This window comes from Rhipicephalus sanguineus, chromosome 7 (assembly GCF_013339695.2).
Source record: "Rhipicephalus sanguineus isolate Rsan-2018 chromosome 7, BIME_Rsan_1.4, whole genome shotgun sequence".
NCBI lineage: Eukaryota > Metazoa > Arthropoda > Arachnida > Ixodida > Ixodidae > Rhipicephalus > Rhipicephalus sanguineus.
Genome location: NC_051182.1, coordinates 99,232,061 through 99,248,993, shown reverse-complemented (window position 1 = coordinate 99,248,993; position 16,933 = coordinate 99,232,061). Strand labels below are relative to the sequence as shown.

Sequence of the window (16,933 nt, the reverse complement as noted above, 5' to 3'; positions counted from 1 at the left end):
TTTCGGCGCACTTCACTACTTTATGCAGCAGCTTTATGCAACTTTATTGGGGGGGGGGGGGGGAGGTGAGAGGGGGAGGAGGGATGCGGGGCTCCTGAGGTTCCTCAGAATATTTCAGGCATAGAGGGCGTTGAGCTCATCCAGACACCTCCCCCTGGCTAGACCACTGTTCACTGGGAAAACAAAGAAAATAGTAAGGAAATCAGCTTGGTAAAAAGTGTCGCTGTAGCAGTGTATGAGAGGAGCAGCAATATCGCTGAAGTCTGTGGTCTTTTTGCTGTAGGAGCAGCGTTTTCGCGCATTGAAAAGATAACTTGTTTATTGCAATTGATAAGGTTTTTACTCGTTGTTTTATCTCGGTAGTTCAACGATGCACGTCGGCTTGTTGTCTGCATTCAGTGTCTCTTTGAGGCCTGTTTCTTTGCCTACTTTGTTAGTCTCCTTAAGTATCACGTCTAGGGAACCTTTCTTCAAAAGTTTAATAATGCCCCATCTCAATGCAACCATATTCCTCTTTGCGTGCACAATATGTCTGCGCTTTGTGAAGAGTTGCTACCACAAAGAAAGATTCTTTTTGAGCTTCGGTTAGCCGTGCTGAAAGTCCGAATTTGACGTGCTGATCACTTTCATCACAATATACTCGCGTTCTGTTCGCAATTTCAGGAGAAATGGTTCCCGCAGCTCTACAAACCATTTCTGCTAACTTGCGGAGTCATTTCGTCACAGCTTCCTATGTCCTGTCTTTGCAGCGATGCAACGACCTTTGCACTCAAGTGACTTTCTCACCGCACTCGGCAGGCCTGTTTTAACTGCGCAGCAGTTTAAGGTCTTACTTCTCGCGTTGTTGTCACGTAGTCACATTTCTCGCGTTGGTGCCACGCAGGTCCCACGTTTGATACACATAAGCCTAGCAGGGTGCACGTTTGGAACGCCAGTGTACGCTTGCTAGCGCACGCTAGCGTCGCCGAAGGGATAATTCGCCTGATCGTGTCAGCGAAGCGACAGCGAAACGGCAGCGTCGGAAATTAAACACAGGCCCAAGAAAGGAAGAAGTGGATGCGAAACACCAGCACCGGCAGTTAGACGCACCGCGCTCGGGGCAGCTAACAGTAGAAAAACAGTAAAAAGGAGAACATAGAACAGAACATCGATAATCGCCGAACAAATCAATCAGAAAAAAAGAACACAAAAGCATAGAAAGTATCACATGATCACACGAAAAGAGCACATAAACACACGATAAACACAAGGGAAAGACATAATAATAATAATAATAATAATAATAATAATAATAATAATAATAATAATAATAATAATAATAATAATAATAATAATAATAATAATAACGGGGATTTAACCTCCCAAAACCACAATATGATTATGAGAGACGCCGTAGTGGAGGGCTCCGGAAATTTCGACCACCTGTGGTTCTTTAAAGTGCACCGGAATCTAAGTACACTGGTCTCAAACATTTTCGCCTCCACCGAAAATGCAGCCACCGCGGCCGGGATTCGATTCCGCGACCTTCGGGTCAGCAGTCGAGCGCCATAACCACTAGACCACCGTGGCGGGGCCAACGAAAAGACAGGCGAATCAATCCTCCGCAATTCGTACAGATTTCACTTTACAGATTTCAAATCATTGTGAAGCCTCGATTCATATTCGGGGATGTCGAGAAGCAGCACTGGAAACGGGCCTCTTAATGTGGTCGCTACCTTTCAACAAGGACGCATTGGAAGAGAAGTAGAGAGAGATCTAGGCACTGTCGTGCCTTCAGCAACCTCCCATGTGAAGCGCAAGCCTTGGCACCTTTCCTTACACACCCGTGTAACGTGTGCCGTGGCCGATGTCACTCGTCCCCTTCACAAAAACCAGTTGTCTCAGTGCCTGCGTGTAATCTACGTCGCCGTTATCTTTGACAATTTATTGCACTGCCCGGTTCAGACTGGATATACCTCGGTTGGCCTCATTTACATATTCCACAACTTTAGCGGCACATGCGGACATGTCAAGCACTATCTGGACAACCATATTTCAATCTAGGATGAATGCCGCCCATGGGTTAAAGTAATTCACCCACCTTGGCTGCACGGTGCGGGGTAGCATGAGGGCTGGATGAGGAGTACCCACTCGGAGAAGCAACATGTACAGTAGTCTTCCTTGTCCATGACGCCGTGGTTTTCCCAGAACTGCGCTATTGAATCATAGTTGGTCGTCTCCAGGGCCTGGCGCATGGCTTGGTACTTGTTTAGGAAGCTCTCGATCTCTTTTTCAGTAAGGCGACGGCGAAAGAGCGCCTTTATTGAGTAGTAGAGTAGAGTCGAGTAGACCATAAAGACTCTGGCGCACACCCACGCTGGGGGCCAAGAACCGGATAGTCTTTAAAATATACATCTTAAATTTGTTTCGACCAACGCACGTCTTCTTTGCTCGCTTGCTTGTTCCTTATATCTGGCTCGTACCCACTCTGCTTGCCCAATTCCTGTGACACATACTTCGTTTTCGTTGGACACGATAGTTGGGCTTGCCCAATTACTGTGTCACGCACTCGTTTGCGCGGTTAGGCCACCGACGGCGACGGTGACCTAACCATGGCGACGGTGATCTAAACACTCCGCTAAGCGCAGGGACGGGCGCCTAAGAGCTGCGCTGTAAAATTTAAAGGATGCTTGAGCTTCGCCTTTAACAGAGAAGTAGAACGCGATAGCGTAGTCGGGCCCGTGCGCATCGCCTTCTCAATTGCTAGCCTGCCTTCGGTTCTGGATGCATGCCTCAACCATGCCGCAAGGAAACAAACGTCTATGCGCGTAACATTAGCCGTTGCAAACTACCCCAGCATGTCTACTTCAAGTACAATGGCGCAGTCCCCACTACGCCATAATTCTTTCTAGGCCATTCAAACGTCCACTCTTTGCGTAATTCCAATGTTTTGACGCCTGGCACGATTCTAGGCTTCTGCCACGCAATATAACATGCGTTAAAGAGATTCCTTCCACTACATGACATTCATATGGTGTTTTCTTCCGAAGTAGTTTCAAACAACGGCGAGGCTCTGTGGTAGAACACCTGCTTGCCACGCAGAAGTCTTCGGTTCGATTCTTAATAAAACCCAATACCTTTATTATTTATTTCATTTGCATCTTTCTCGATTTTATGGTCACGGACAAGATGATATTCGGCTCAAAGCCAACGACGCCGACACCAATGCCACCATTTCCGCGAAACGAGCTCTTTAACACTATCACATTAAAATTTGTTAGGACTGAGACCATCCTCCTGCCGAGACAGATGCAGGAATTCCGTACATACAGATTTTCTCGTGAAGCTAAAAACAGAAGCATCATGAAGGTACCAAAGCTGTGGAAATGATTGCACTTAAATGACGCCAGCAACTCTCGTTTCGTTCTCATCATTGTCAACACTTATCGTCTACCTAACACACGCCAATATTATGTCGAGAGGCAGGGAATCTATGAGATTCTGAACGATAATGATAACAGCGCTGCACGTACCAAGGCTGGAATCCCTTAAGCACATGGTTTCCTGGTGTGGAATTGCCATAAATAAAAGGTTCCAGAACGATTCACTTGTCCAACTGCTTCACGAAACCACGAGTCGCGCTCCGAAACTATAGGCCTAGGGCTGGGGTTACTCCTGAAGTATTTTGTGATGCAGCGATCATACGCCTTTCTTTCAAATACACCGATAGACCACCTGTTACGTGTTCGTAATGCTTGCCACACGAGCTCCAAACTACGTTTATTTCTCTGAAAAATTTGTTCCCATACTGCACGTCCTCAGTGACGCACCCTCTCTTCACTTGTAGACAAATGGAGGCCTACACAGCCCCGCACTTTTTACCAGCTACCGAGAGTTTGCTTATATTACAACATTTGCGGTGCGTTGCAGATTAGAGGTACGGCCACAAAAACTCTATTGTGTCGTAATCGACAGGTGATAAAACATGAAGTACCCGGTCTGTGTTATTTGGACAGAAAATGAAGGAAGAGTGCGTTTGGTCTCCACGTCCGTCACTATTTTTGAACAGAGAGACAATAGCACACAGTAACTTGGTTAACACTGGCCCGTTTTCTTCCTCATTTTATGCCGACACACGTGTCGATGATAGGTCACCGGCCTTTTTATCGGCAACTACTTCAATGAAGCTGCAACAACAAGCAATCATAGAGCTCCCTACAGCATCACGTGCTTCGCAGGCCTGTTTGCTACCTTTTTCGCAGGCGCGTCGCTATGGATAAGATAAAACAAAGAAACCTCTGTTGAAAGCCGCGGTAAAAAAAAAAGGAAGAGCTACAAAACACGTTCGTTTTTGTCAGCATCAAACATTTGTTTGGTGTTGCTTAAATACTGCTGCGTTTGAAAGCAGGTGCGATAAGGAACGGTATTTCAAGTAGCACTTCTTTCACAATAGTCTACTGAGCGTCACCGTGGGCAGAGGAACGCTCTGCACGAAACTGGTCACCATGAGTTGGGCGCCAGTGTGGTTCTACGCGAAAATCTCGATTTGGACAACGATCGTAGCCACGGCAACCTACGGACTTTTCAGACTGTTCAAGTAAGAACTCGTGCATGTCCTTCCTTGTCTCCATGCGCTGCTGAACAATATTTCTCCAGCATATTGTACGATCTTTCCTTTAGAACTTGAAAAAAAAAATGTATGAAAAAAAAGTATTCGTTTCATAACAGGTTCAGTTTATTGAAGAGCGAGAAACTTCGAAATTGACCATTCGGACGAGCAGTTTTTAACCCTTTGAGACGCTATGTACACAATTGTGTACACCACTTGTTATCGCTACTTGTATCGACAAGGGGCTAAGAAACAACCACGATACATTGAGGTTTGGATTAATTGAACCTCCTGTATAATACGTTTGTCTTTATTTAACTCCATTTTGCAGTGTACTGTTGCATGTGACCACTTTGCTGAAGGCACTACCATATTTGACGAGTCGTTCGACGGGGCGCTTCCCGCGACCCACGTCGAAAGTATAACTTTCTTTCTTCAACATGGAGATAACCGAAAACGAATTTGCATTATATTCCTAGCCTGAAATTTCATTCGATTTACGCAAGAACAGAGCATGAATGGCTTCAGAATAAAATAGATATTTATTACGAAGTAATTAGGAATGATTACTATAACACACATAAATGAACGTATAACGACGTTATTTTTGTTGCAATATAATACCGAATGCATTGAAATAACATTGCATTGATATGACGCATTTACAGGCAGTTTTTCACAGGTGGCGTCTGAAAGGGTTAAAGACGAGAAGTAGACTTTTTCATTTTCATTTCGAATTTCACAAGTTGCGCAATTTGTTGGCTGTGCCAGAAGGGAAAATTTCGTTAACGGTAACTCAGGTGAAAAAATTATTCGGAGTCAGTAAGTTATATTTTTCATAATATTCACCAAAAAATCAAACGGAGTACGTACGAATCATGACCTTTCTCGGAAAGACTAATTTCCTAAAGGTGTAATTAACGGGGACTCCCTTTTTTACTGACGTAAAATCGCAATATTCCTGTCCGCAAACGCTAGTATATTCTATGCTGACTTTCACTCGACCACACGTAAGAGTTTATTTTCTGTCCCCACTACCTCCTGTAGATGGCGCCAGAAGACCTTTTCCTACTTCAAGGAAATCGGAATAAATGGCCCGAAGCCCAACTTGCTCTGGGGAAACTTGGCAGAATACCACGGAAAGGTAAAACCTTGCATGGTTGCAACGCGCCGTTGTCGAGCATTGTTATGTATGTACAGTCACAAATCAATGAAAGGTGGACAAGAAGTTGCAGTAGTAGAATAGGTTTCGCGAGTGATAATCATGTCAGACCTATCTCCGACCACTAATTACGCGGTTGTCAAGGATGGCTTAGACCTCGGAATAAGCGCCCGTGCCAAAATCATGCTGCCACTACACGCAGTGGCGGGAATCAGAATGGAAACGACGCTTTTTTGAAAACCCTAAACTTGTTCACATTTCGAAGATCCATGACTGCGAGATTCCTTGGCGAAGAATCATCGCGTTATCTTTTTTGTTATTGTAGTGGTAAAATAAAGTGCTTGTGATCTCGCAGATTCTGCACATTCTTCAAAACGTTGGCTTTTTTGGGGGGATGCAACTCGTGACGGAGCTGTGCCATCAGTTTTTGGAATAACTGTTCATCAGAAATTAGGAGAGTTGCTTCGACTTTGAAATTTAGACCAAAAGACAGGAATGTTCGGTTATATACTGAAGCTTCAGGACTAACACCGGCTTGCGTATGTATATAGTGACCCTATCCAAAGCAGCTGTACAGCATCGGTGTCAAAGAATTCATCTTATTGATATTCAAACATACATGAGCCTTCTGTTGAAATACTGACTGGTGAAGCCCTACGTATACTATAACGTATTTTCATGGTATTACATAAATATTCTTTGTTCGGAATTGGTTAGTTGATCTTGAAATAAGCTTCAGTGGGATATACTATTAGGATAGTTGGTCCTTGAATTTAGAAAAAGTGAATTTAGCTAAAATGAAGAGGAACACATAAAGACTAGGCGGACGAGAACAGGCGCTGCTAACAAGTATATATTGTGAAAACGCCCACCGAAATATATGCACTCTGCCATGCATGCGGCGTGACACATGAAGAAAACGCCGCGGAAAATAGCATGTTAAAAACACACAGATGAAAGCAAAGAGCGCTCTGCGTGAAATCATGTTCCGAAGAATGCCGACCTATCTAAGCCGCGCTAACACATATTTGGTCGTTGTTTTGTATGAATAACGATACAAGAGCTCACCGAGCAGTGTAGAGCTTACTACTTCCTAAAATATTTGTATTCTGGAAACGTGGCGCCCAACCACACGCAGTCACATTGGCGGCCAAATAGTATCATGTTACTTTACGCGGGGCTTTCATTATGTGTCACGGCGTATGAAAGGCAGAGTCTTTATATTACAGCGGATACGTTACGGTCGAGGTTGGCCGTGTGGCGTAGATTGGAAATTGTCGTCATCATTGACCGACACGCGCTCAATCCCCGCGCAAGCATTTTGTACAGATGGTTAACCAGAGAAGCTGAAAGCGACGCTTCGTTTAAGTCTCCCTCAATTATTGATTACGTCTGTAGAGAAATCTTAATCGGTGTTCGCCGCCCGTGTGTTTTCTTGTTCATTTTTAGCGGACCACTTTGGTGAGTAGTGGTATTTGCCCAATTTCTGTGACACTTACGCGCTACAGGAGTTTCTACAGCAGAGCTGTTATGGTCAGAGTTCCTCAATCATACGAGTTTCGAAACTCTCCATAGGCCCCATGTATCAAAATCCGAACGCGCCATTGGTCGAAATCATGGTGGTCTGCTGATTGTCGCATCATCTGGTGACCGTGAAATAAACTAATAAACGCTCGCCACAACGCCAGCGTTGCGTGCGGCGTTGAGGAGCTTGCGAGGAACGCACGCAGGGGCGGCGCTGCGCAATCTAGTGTTTTCTATTGCTGCTCCCAGATAGCGTCACACTCTGCCAGCCCCCCCAGAATCGGCCATAGGCATCTCCAGGTTTCGGAATGCAGTTTCGCAGCTGGTATGATTGAAGAACTCTGGTTATGGCCTAGGTTGGGTGTGTGTCGTAGGGAGAAACTTGTAATCATCATTAACCGGATCGCACTCAATCACCGCCCAAGCATTCCGTACAGATCATTGACATGCCCAGAAGCTCTGCTGTGACCCACAATTGCGCTACTTAGTGGAAGCTGCGCAATGTTTTTTAAAGACGATAGTCTTTCTTGGGGAACTTAAACGCAGAAATTTTGGTCTTTCTGTCTGTCTGTCTGTCTGTCTTTCTGTTTGTCGGCACGTCCCTCGATTCAGCCACTCGGCCAAAGTTGAACCACTTGCCCAAGGGCCAGCCGTCTTGAACTGGTACGGCTGTTCATACTTGTGAACGTTGTCGATCAAAAAGTAAATATCATGCATATCTGAGGTGTAACATGACTAGGTAAGTATTAGGTGGCATGTTCCTTTAATAGAAAATGCATACATACGTAATTTTAAGGACCCTAGTTTCTTAAGCTGCGCTGAAAATGCATAAGAATGGAAGCTTGAGCGAGTTGGTATGCGTTCATCTTTGTTGAAACAGCGCTCACTAGACGACGACGAAGTAAAAGAAGGCACAGGACAGGCGCTGCCTGTCCTGTGCCTTCTTTTACTGAAATTTGCCTTCCTCCGCTGAAATTTGCCTTCCTCCGTGCCCTTCGTACGAGCTCATTGTTTTGTTTCGGTTTCGGTTCTGTATTGCACTGTACGAATGCCATGGGTTGGTGTTGAAAAACTTTAGTTTTGAGAAGGCCAAGATGGTGAAAAAAAATATTTAAAAAATGAAAAAGCAGCGTTGTGGGCGGCCTTCAGGCTGCCGGTTGCGGGCGCCGCTCTGGCGTTCCTGTTTTACCCAGGCGACGTGTAAATAAAAGAGTGTGTGGAGAGTACTCGTTGAGTGCGGACGTTTCTCTGCTTCAGCGCTTCGCGCCAAACCGCGTTTTCGGGCTGGCTGGCGTCCCCGCCGGTCGCGTTGGTCACCGCCGGTCTTCGCCTGCTGCTGCGCCGGGACTACCAGCACGCAACACAGCACTCATGCTTCCCGACGTATTGCCAAATGGCGTCCATATCTCACACAGCGCCTCTTCTATCGTCTTTACACGACATTTGCAGAGAAGCACGCAGATACGCGGCCAATTTTTTTTTCGGTGACCGTTTTCGCAATAAACAGTTGTCACTATTGCGCCTGTCCTTGTCTGCCTTGTTTTTTGTGTCCCTCTTCAGTAGCGATCATTTCACTTTCTTAAAAAATGTCGAAATAAGAATGTCTTGAAAACTCGCTCGCTTATTCTGTAAGCCATAATCCTATAGTCGGTCACAACCTAGAAGAAGAACATGTTTAATGACAAGAAGGAGGAGAGGTTGGTCTGGAAAGCGAGTTTCTTGTCTGCTACTCCTCAAGGGGGGAAGAGGAAAAGGGAAAGAAAAATAAAGAGAGAGGTACGTTGATAGGCGACTACGGCATGGCACAATGAGTCACTGTACATTAAGAATTAATATAAGCTCTGCCCCCAAAAGTGCGGTGTGCTTGCCGCTTATCTCTGCAAGAGACTTGCGCTGGGTTGTTCCCGTTGTAGGCATAAGTACGTTTTCGCTGCTAATGTCAATATCACGCATCCTAAGAACTAAATGTTCGTCGTCCCTACTCCAAATATTAAGTTTGGCTGAGAAGTGATGTCGGAATATTCGCTGAAATTTGGCAGGAAGTACGTGTCGCTAGTTTTTGACCGAAAAATAGCGACACGTTATGTCTGTACGGGAAAATCAGCTACCAGAATTGCGCGAAATGCGCTTCACATCACAGAAATGAGCAAATGCGATTGGATAGGGCAGCTATGCAAATTGCCTCCGAGTGGGACGGCGACGGCTGTGGGAGGAGCTTCCACTTATTCTTCGGTCGTAACCGACTGCAGTCTTTATCCGCATTCTCCCGTTCATTAATTTTTTTCCTTTTTTTTGCTGTTCTTTGCAACGTCTATTTCGTATAATCGTTTACTCGCCTTACCCCTTTCCCCAGCACAGGGTTGACAGCCAGTATGATTACTGGCTAACCTTCTGTCCTTCAGTCTATTTTTTCCTCCTTGGTGACGATGCTGTTATGTTGTGGTTAGTCACATTCCTCGCTTTACCTTTTCATCACAGGGTCTGGTGAAGTGTCTGACAGAATGGTGTGACAAGTATGGAGACGTGTTCGGGTACGGAGAGTTTGCTCATTCTACTATTTCATATACAAGCAGTGCATTCTAAGCTGTTGGCGTTTGTAACAGGAAGTCACAAACGGCATCGTAATATATACCTTGCTGTAATATGTATACCTTGCATACATACATACCTTGCGTAATATATACCTTGCTGACATTCTTTCAGTTTCTACAACGGGGACGTGCCAACTTTGGTGATCAAGGACATCGACTTTCTCACCTATATCTTTGTCAAAAACTTCCAAGATTTCACTAGCCGAGGGGTAAGCTCCAAAAAAGTATCGCTTAGAAAATTAGATACGCACAGCCGGCTTTTACGGCCATGCAGAATAATGGTCCAGTCTCGTGCGACTTCACTTATTTTTGTTGTAAAGCGAAGGTATTAGTGCTATGTTGGTTGCACATTTTCACGTCGTAATCTTTTGTCCTTCTTCAGCACACAGTGTGGACCTATGTCGAAGGTATAGCTGTAACCGGTCGTTCCGCACCGCGGAGGTAATCCAGACTTCCCATAGTGCAATACCGGGGCGGCCATTCGTCCTGCTTTGCCCCATTTGCCAATACAGTCGATGAACGCGTAGTTTAAGCCCATTGTGCGCACCCTCGGCAGCGGCCGGCAGTAGTGGCGCCTCATACTTTAGGACCAAGAGGACCGTACTAAGCTCACTTGGACTAAACATGTCCGACGAAACGCGCAATAAGAACAAGATACAGAAAAGTGGGAAAGATAATACTGCACTCGTAAGGGAAGAATGGGGGGGGGGGATAGGAAATATAAAATACAAGACTACTTGACTTTATATATGCAATAAGTCCTCTTATGCGCGTACACAAATACCGCTCTTCTAACAACACGCATGCATAACGGCTGTGGCGAACGAACATCATGATGCGCATATCTGGGATAGTTACGATTCAGAGAGGTTGACCAACGTTTGCGCTATGCTAGGGATGACCCAGAAGTTCATGCTTAAGATGCAGAAGGAAAGTGCCAACATCGCGAAACCACTCAATTCTTTTTGCGATACCGGCCAAAGGACACTTCACAGGAGCACGAACTTAGAATAGCAAGGACTTGTGCATACGTGCTAATGTTGTCGGTATAGATGCTTCTCATTTCGTCTTTAACAGATTTTTTTTTGTGCATTTCTGCGCGAGCTTACAGAAACGGAAATTTCTGATCTTATTCGGTAAATGTGCGTGATTCTCGCACCTGAATGTCGGACTCCCATATTCCCGACAGTCCACGATGAGGACGGACGAAGAGCACACCTTCCTGGGACAAAGTCTCCTGCACGCACGTGGCTTGCAGTGGAAACGAACTCGTAGCTGCGTTTCCTACGCCTTCACGGCCAACAAGTTTAAGCAGGTAAATGGTCCAGTAACTGTTCATGAGCACATACGTTCATGAATGTTCACGCAGGACGTTTAAGGATGCTTCTTGTATCCCTCCCCCCTTAAAGGGTCCCTAAGGAACCTTTGAAAACACGAAGAACGAGCGCAATATTCTCTCCCGACGTTTCTTGTCTTTCCGGCACAATTCGTGACGCCAGCAGTCTGTTCACGTGACATCATGAGCAAATAAGCTTTCGATTGGTCCATATACGAAGGATATCGATTGTGAAATCTCCTCGCATACCCTGCTTTGCCATGCAGTCGCACGTCCGTTCTGCCTTGTCTCGCATAACTATCGGGCGCGATCAGCTCATATCACTTCGTTTTGTGTGTATTCGACTGCACAAGCGGAGATAACCGCGTGCAGCCTAACGCAAAACCTTGATAGGGTCCGCGCTTAGTACTGACGTTGTCGACGTGTTTTATGACGAAAAGTCGCGAATGGGAGATAGCGCCTGTGAAAAGGGTAGTGAAGGCGAGAAGGAGACCACTCTCTCGTCCTTGAACTCGGAGTGGTTTAGGGGACCTTCAGTGATGCAATGCCTCCGTGAACACTGGTTTATCATCTGCATCAGACGCGTTCCCGGGATCTACGAATCGGTATTGTTACGTGGCATTCGTTTATATTTCTTCCCGCAACGGCACTGCTGGTTGCTCACCGTATTGCCTTTTGTTCTGACGCGCAGCAATTTTGCCCTTGCGTACTCCGCTTTCATCACTTGCAGCCTCGACCAGTGAATACGCAGGCAATTAAATCGTCCGTGCTTACCATTCCCGTAAACTTGCACCCAGCAGGCTAACGGCTTCTAAAAATACCCAGAAGCAATGTTACCGTCAGCGACATCGCGGCGAACGCTTTCCAATGGTTTGCCATAGTTCTTTGGTCCCAGAAACAATGTGGGACATCTCATGCGAAGCTGCGTGTTAGAGTACAACTTGCGTTGTACTCTAACACTTGAAGTGCGACGGAAAAACGGAGGTAATATACCGATTTACATTTGAATCTTATATGTTCCACATACACCTGCAGATGGTTCCATATATGTCCCACGTGGCCGACGTATTCGTCCAAATACTGGGCGAGAAGGCTGACGCTGGCAAGGAGTACCCCATGCTGCGTCTCTTCCAAGGCCTCACCATGGACTACGTGGGCCGGGCAGCGTTCGGATTCGACTGCACTTTCCAGCGAGAGCTCACGCATCCGTTCCTCAAGACAGCGCAGGGTGTGCTGCCCGGTGTCATGACCGGACCTCTTCACATGCTCGCCCGTGAGTATATTATACTGCGTTTTTTCCTCAACCTCGCGTAGCTTGTTGAGCATATCGAAAATTAATCTTGTAATATGAAATAAAGTGCACGCGCACGCACAATCTCCAAGAAAGGACAGCAGTCTCGTAAAATTGAAGTTGTAATTCTTGAAATTAAAAGCACGCAAAAAGTGCGCTATATTGTCACTAATGGCCCATATACTGTAAGGAAGTCAGCCCATGTAGTTAGTAGTTAGTATTAGCGTTGAGATTAATATAAAGAAATACCTACGGAGAATCAGCCTTTCGCATTCCTCTTTGCCATTCTGGATGCCTGCAGTTTGCAGACCACTATTTACCACAAAAAACGGTTAAATCTGATGTTAATCAGATTAAACCTTTTACGGATCAAGCCAAAAATCAAGCCACAATGAAGCCAAGAAAAGTAGAGTGGACGTTACCTGTACTGATTGTGATATAAATGTCAAGAAAGTAAAGTAGTCGAAAAGACAACTTGCCGCCTGCACGGACCTAACCTGCAACCTTCGAATAATGCGTCCTATCCCCACTCGCCGTCATGGCTACGAGCGGCGCCTGACTAACACTTCTCTCAGGTTTCAATGCACAGATATGCCCGGTAAAGTGTGCGGAAGGACGACCGCCGCCGTAGCTCAATTGGAAGAACATCGGACCCGTTATTCGAAGATTGCAGATTCGGTCCCTGCCGGCGGCAAGTTGTCTTGTCGTTCAATTTACTGACTTTACATTTACATCACAATTGCCACAAATAACGTCCCTTGTAACTTCCTTGGCTCGATTGTTGATTGTGCTTAATGTTGTGTCTAACGAATAAAACAAGTCCTTACATTCCACTTCTTTCAATTAAATGTGATGTGTGATTCTAGCAACTTTTTCTTCTTTTTCGTCTACCATGCCTTTGAACAGTGCCTAGAAAGCTTGAAAGAATAAATAATTAAATAACGCTACCCCTGAAGCTGCGGACAATATTCTCACGACTTCGCATGCCACTTTCTGAAGCGCAGACAAGTACCTTGTTTCCATGCAGGCACACGCTGAGTCTCCAAGCTGTACATTTCCTTTATTGTGATAGCAATAAAAGAAATGTGCAGAAATAAAAGACACTCTCGGCGGATTTTTGCCGTCGGCGTCGCCGTCATGTTCTGTATATGTAGATATATACAAAAGCCACAAAGCAAAATAATTGAGAAGTAACATTTCCCGAAGCGCGCGACCGGGGATTCCTACCTGTCACCCCTTACTCCACAGCGCGCCGCGTTAGACAACTCCGCCACGCAGCATAGGTCCTCCAACATACTAACGGCGAGCTATTTATATACACCCTTTACCGAAGACGATACACAATGTTAGGAGGTGCTTCCGCGTGTTCACTATCACCCGCGCGATGGCGCAAAGCGCGCGTTTTAAAGGTCATCACGCCGTTCGTGTTGCGCCGGAGTCCGAATGAGCGCCCGCCTCCTACCCGAGACTTGACCTACAGGTTGTACCCGTGCTCGCGCGCTTATCTCGTACGGGGGGAGGTTTCTACGTCTTGCGCTTTCACCGCAAACTTTGCGATGAAGCTATATACCACAAGAAGGTCACTTTGCTCGCTGCAGCGGTCGCGTTTGCGAAAGGCGTGAAGTGCTAGCTAGAAGAGCCAAAGTAGGGGTTAGTTGGTTGTGCATAGTCTACGCTTGCAGCGCGCTGCTCAAACACAAAGAAGTAACAGTTGTGATAGTTGTCAGTTCACGCTCATCCAGTGTATGCCTGTGCGTTTTTTTTTTTGATGCGTCCTTTCTGTTTGAGCAGCGCGCTGCAAGTGTCAAGCTGTGAGAGTTGTTAGTTCACGCTCGTCCTGTGTGTGTTCTTTTCTTGCGTCCATTGGGCAGGATGAGCGCGCTGCAAGTTTCGAGCTGCTTGCCGTTCTTCGTGCGACATTCCAATTTGTTGCTATCTCATTCACTGCTTCGTCCTTGCGGCGAAACTGGCTTTTTTTCTGCTGATTTTAACTCTACTTTGCTCGCCAATGACAGGTGACATTATGAATGCCTTTCGGACTTAGTGAATAGTTCTGTCCTGTTCTGTGTTTACTGGCTTGCTGCGGAGAGGTTGGATTTTGTATCACCTGGTCTACACCATTTCTATAAGTTCTGCAGCAAAACAAAAGAAAAAGAAATGGTTATCCAAAATCAGAAATGAACAAGTAAAGAAAAAATACATGGCTGATCGCTGCGTCATAGGAATCGGTATAACACGAAAGTGAAACGTGTCTTCACAGAAGTACGTAGTTGAGCGATTGTAGTGCATAGATATATGAGAGCTTTTACAATGTCTATTGGGGTTTGGCAGCTACAGCACTGTTAAAGAAAAAACAGGACGGACGAAACAGATGAGCGCGAACTACAACTGTCGCAGTTATTAATTTTTTGTGTTTGAGCAGCGCGCTCCTTTCGCAAACGCGGCCGCTGCATTGAGCGAAGTGACCTTCATGCGCTCTGTAACATCAACGAAACCTTTGCGGCGAACGCAAAAAACGTACAAACTATCCCCATCACAAGATCATCGCGCGCGCACGGGCGATCACGCCCTGTAGGACAAAGTACGGGTGGGAGGAGACGCGCGCGCATCGCAATGAGCGGGGCCACGGCCTTTGAAGCGCGCCCTTCACGCCATGTTGCTGGTGATAACGAGAACACGCTGAAGTGCCACCGAGCTCTCAGTACCGCCCGCTGTAAGTGGTCCATATAAATAGTTCACCATTAGTGTGGTGAAGAACGTACGCTTTGTGGCAGAGTCGTTTAGCGCCACGCGCTGTGGAGCGAGGGGTCCTGGGTTCGATTCCCAGTGACGGAACTTTTTCTTCTATTTTTTGTCATCTGTTAGTGTGAATTTTACAACGTCATATCCGTGACGGAAATACGTCAGTGAAGTCTTGGTGGACCCCGGCATAGAACACTTTCGCGTTAAAAACATATATCAAACTTAAACAAGTTCGAAAAATAACATGGTAATGTTGTGAGAGAGGCTGCGAGGATTACTCTATCAGTGAATTTATGGCAAATCCGACCGACTTTCGTAATCGATGTTATGCAAAACAGTCAGCAAGTAGCAGGATGCGGCGCAACTCATGGAATTCCGTAAAGTCTTACAAGGTATATCTATTTCACAGTGTATACTGAGTAGTTGTGGGCGCAACATGGGCTTACCGGGCACTTCCAATACTCTTCGACGCCTGTAGCTTAGCTCTCTGTTACATCGGGGAGAGATGCGCGTACACTGGCTCATGCTTGCGTGCAGTGTCGTAAGTTGGGACAGTTGGTATGAATTCATCCTTAAAACAGGAAACACAGAGACGTAGGCACACAGAAAGGTAAGGACAAGGACAGGAGTGAACTCTCACCTGAGAATTTAATCACAAAACGAAAACACAAGTATGAACAAAGAAAGAATCCGTACAACGTATGCGCGAAAGTTAAGCAGACCTTTACACGCAACACCACCTCAACACGCATATAGAACGTGCTTCGTGATCATCCTAGACAGGATATTTCTTTTTCATGCACACTCACTGAAGCTTCATTGACAAATGCTTGCGATAGTTTTGAGATGTGGGCTGCCTCACCAAACAAGCACAGCTGGACGAGTTGGTAAACGTGCATCATAAAACTTGGCGCGAAACAAGAACAAGGAGGAACGAAGAAGACAGTAATAATCATTGCCCGGGTTTTACGTGCCAAAAGCGCCACATGATTACGAGGCACGCCGTTGCGGGGGACTCCGGACTGAATTTTGACCGTCTGGGGTTCTTTAACGTGCACCTAAATCTAGGTGCACAAGAGTGCTCTGCATTTCACGCGTATCGAAATGCGGCCCTCGTGGCGGGAAATGGAACCCGCCCCCTCGAGCTCAGCAGAGCGACACCATACGTGCTAAGCTGTCACGGCGGGGGAAGAACACAGGATGATGCGTTATTAGCAAATGAAGTTTACTGAAAGAAAATCAGGTAGCTTCGAGCTAGTGGTACCAAGCCTGAAGGAACAACGTAACTGGGTGGCCTTCCTTGTTTCTCCTAATTTATCTATTTCTTTCTGTCTTTCTTTCTTCCTTCCTTTCTTTCTGTCTATCTGTTTTTAACCCTTTACTATCTCTGTTTCTTTCTATTTCTTTCTTTCACTTTCTGTCTGTTTCTTTCTATCTCTTCCTCGCTCTTTCTATCTTTTTTCTCTTTCTCTTTCTCTCTCTCTCTCTCAATGTCTCACTTGCTATTTCTTTCTGCATCTTTCTCTATCTCTCTATATCTTTCTCTCTCTTTCTTTCTCATTCTGTCTTGCTCCCCGTTTTTCTATCTCTTTTCATGTCTGTTTCTTTCTATTTCTTTCTGTCTCTGTGTATTTCTTGCTCGTCTCTCTATCTTTTTCTCTTTCTTCCCTTACTTTCTCTCTATTTCTTTCTTTCTCTT

General features: G+C 45.8%; 1 protein-coding gene across 1 annotated transcript in view; it reads left to right on the top strand.

Annotated features, from left to right (window-relative positions):
• LOC119399657 (uncharacterized) overlaps positions 1-16,933 on the top strand; it is a 56,321-nt gene that overhangs the window by 25,197 nt on the left and 14,191 nt on the right. The window contains exons 15-20 of the mRNA XM_037666472.2: positions 4,433-4,576; positions 5,636-5,732; positions 9,753-9,805; positions 9,978-10,074; positions 11,055-11,180; positions 12,237-12,474. Of these exons, the coding sequence (XP_037522400.2) occupies positions 4,433-4,576; positions 5,636-5,732; positions 9,753-9,805; positions 9,978-10,074; positions 11,055-11,180; positions 12,237-12,474 (755 nt within the window). The remainder of the gene's footprint in view (positions 1-4,432; positions 4,577-5,635; positions 5,733-9,752; positions 9,806-9,977; positions 10,075-11,054; positions 11,181-12,236; positions 12,475-16,933) is intronic.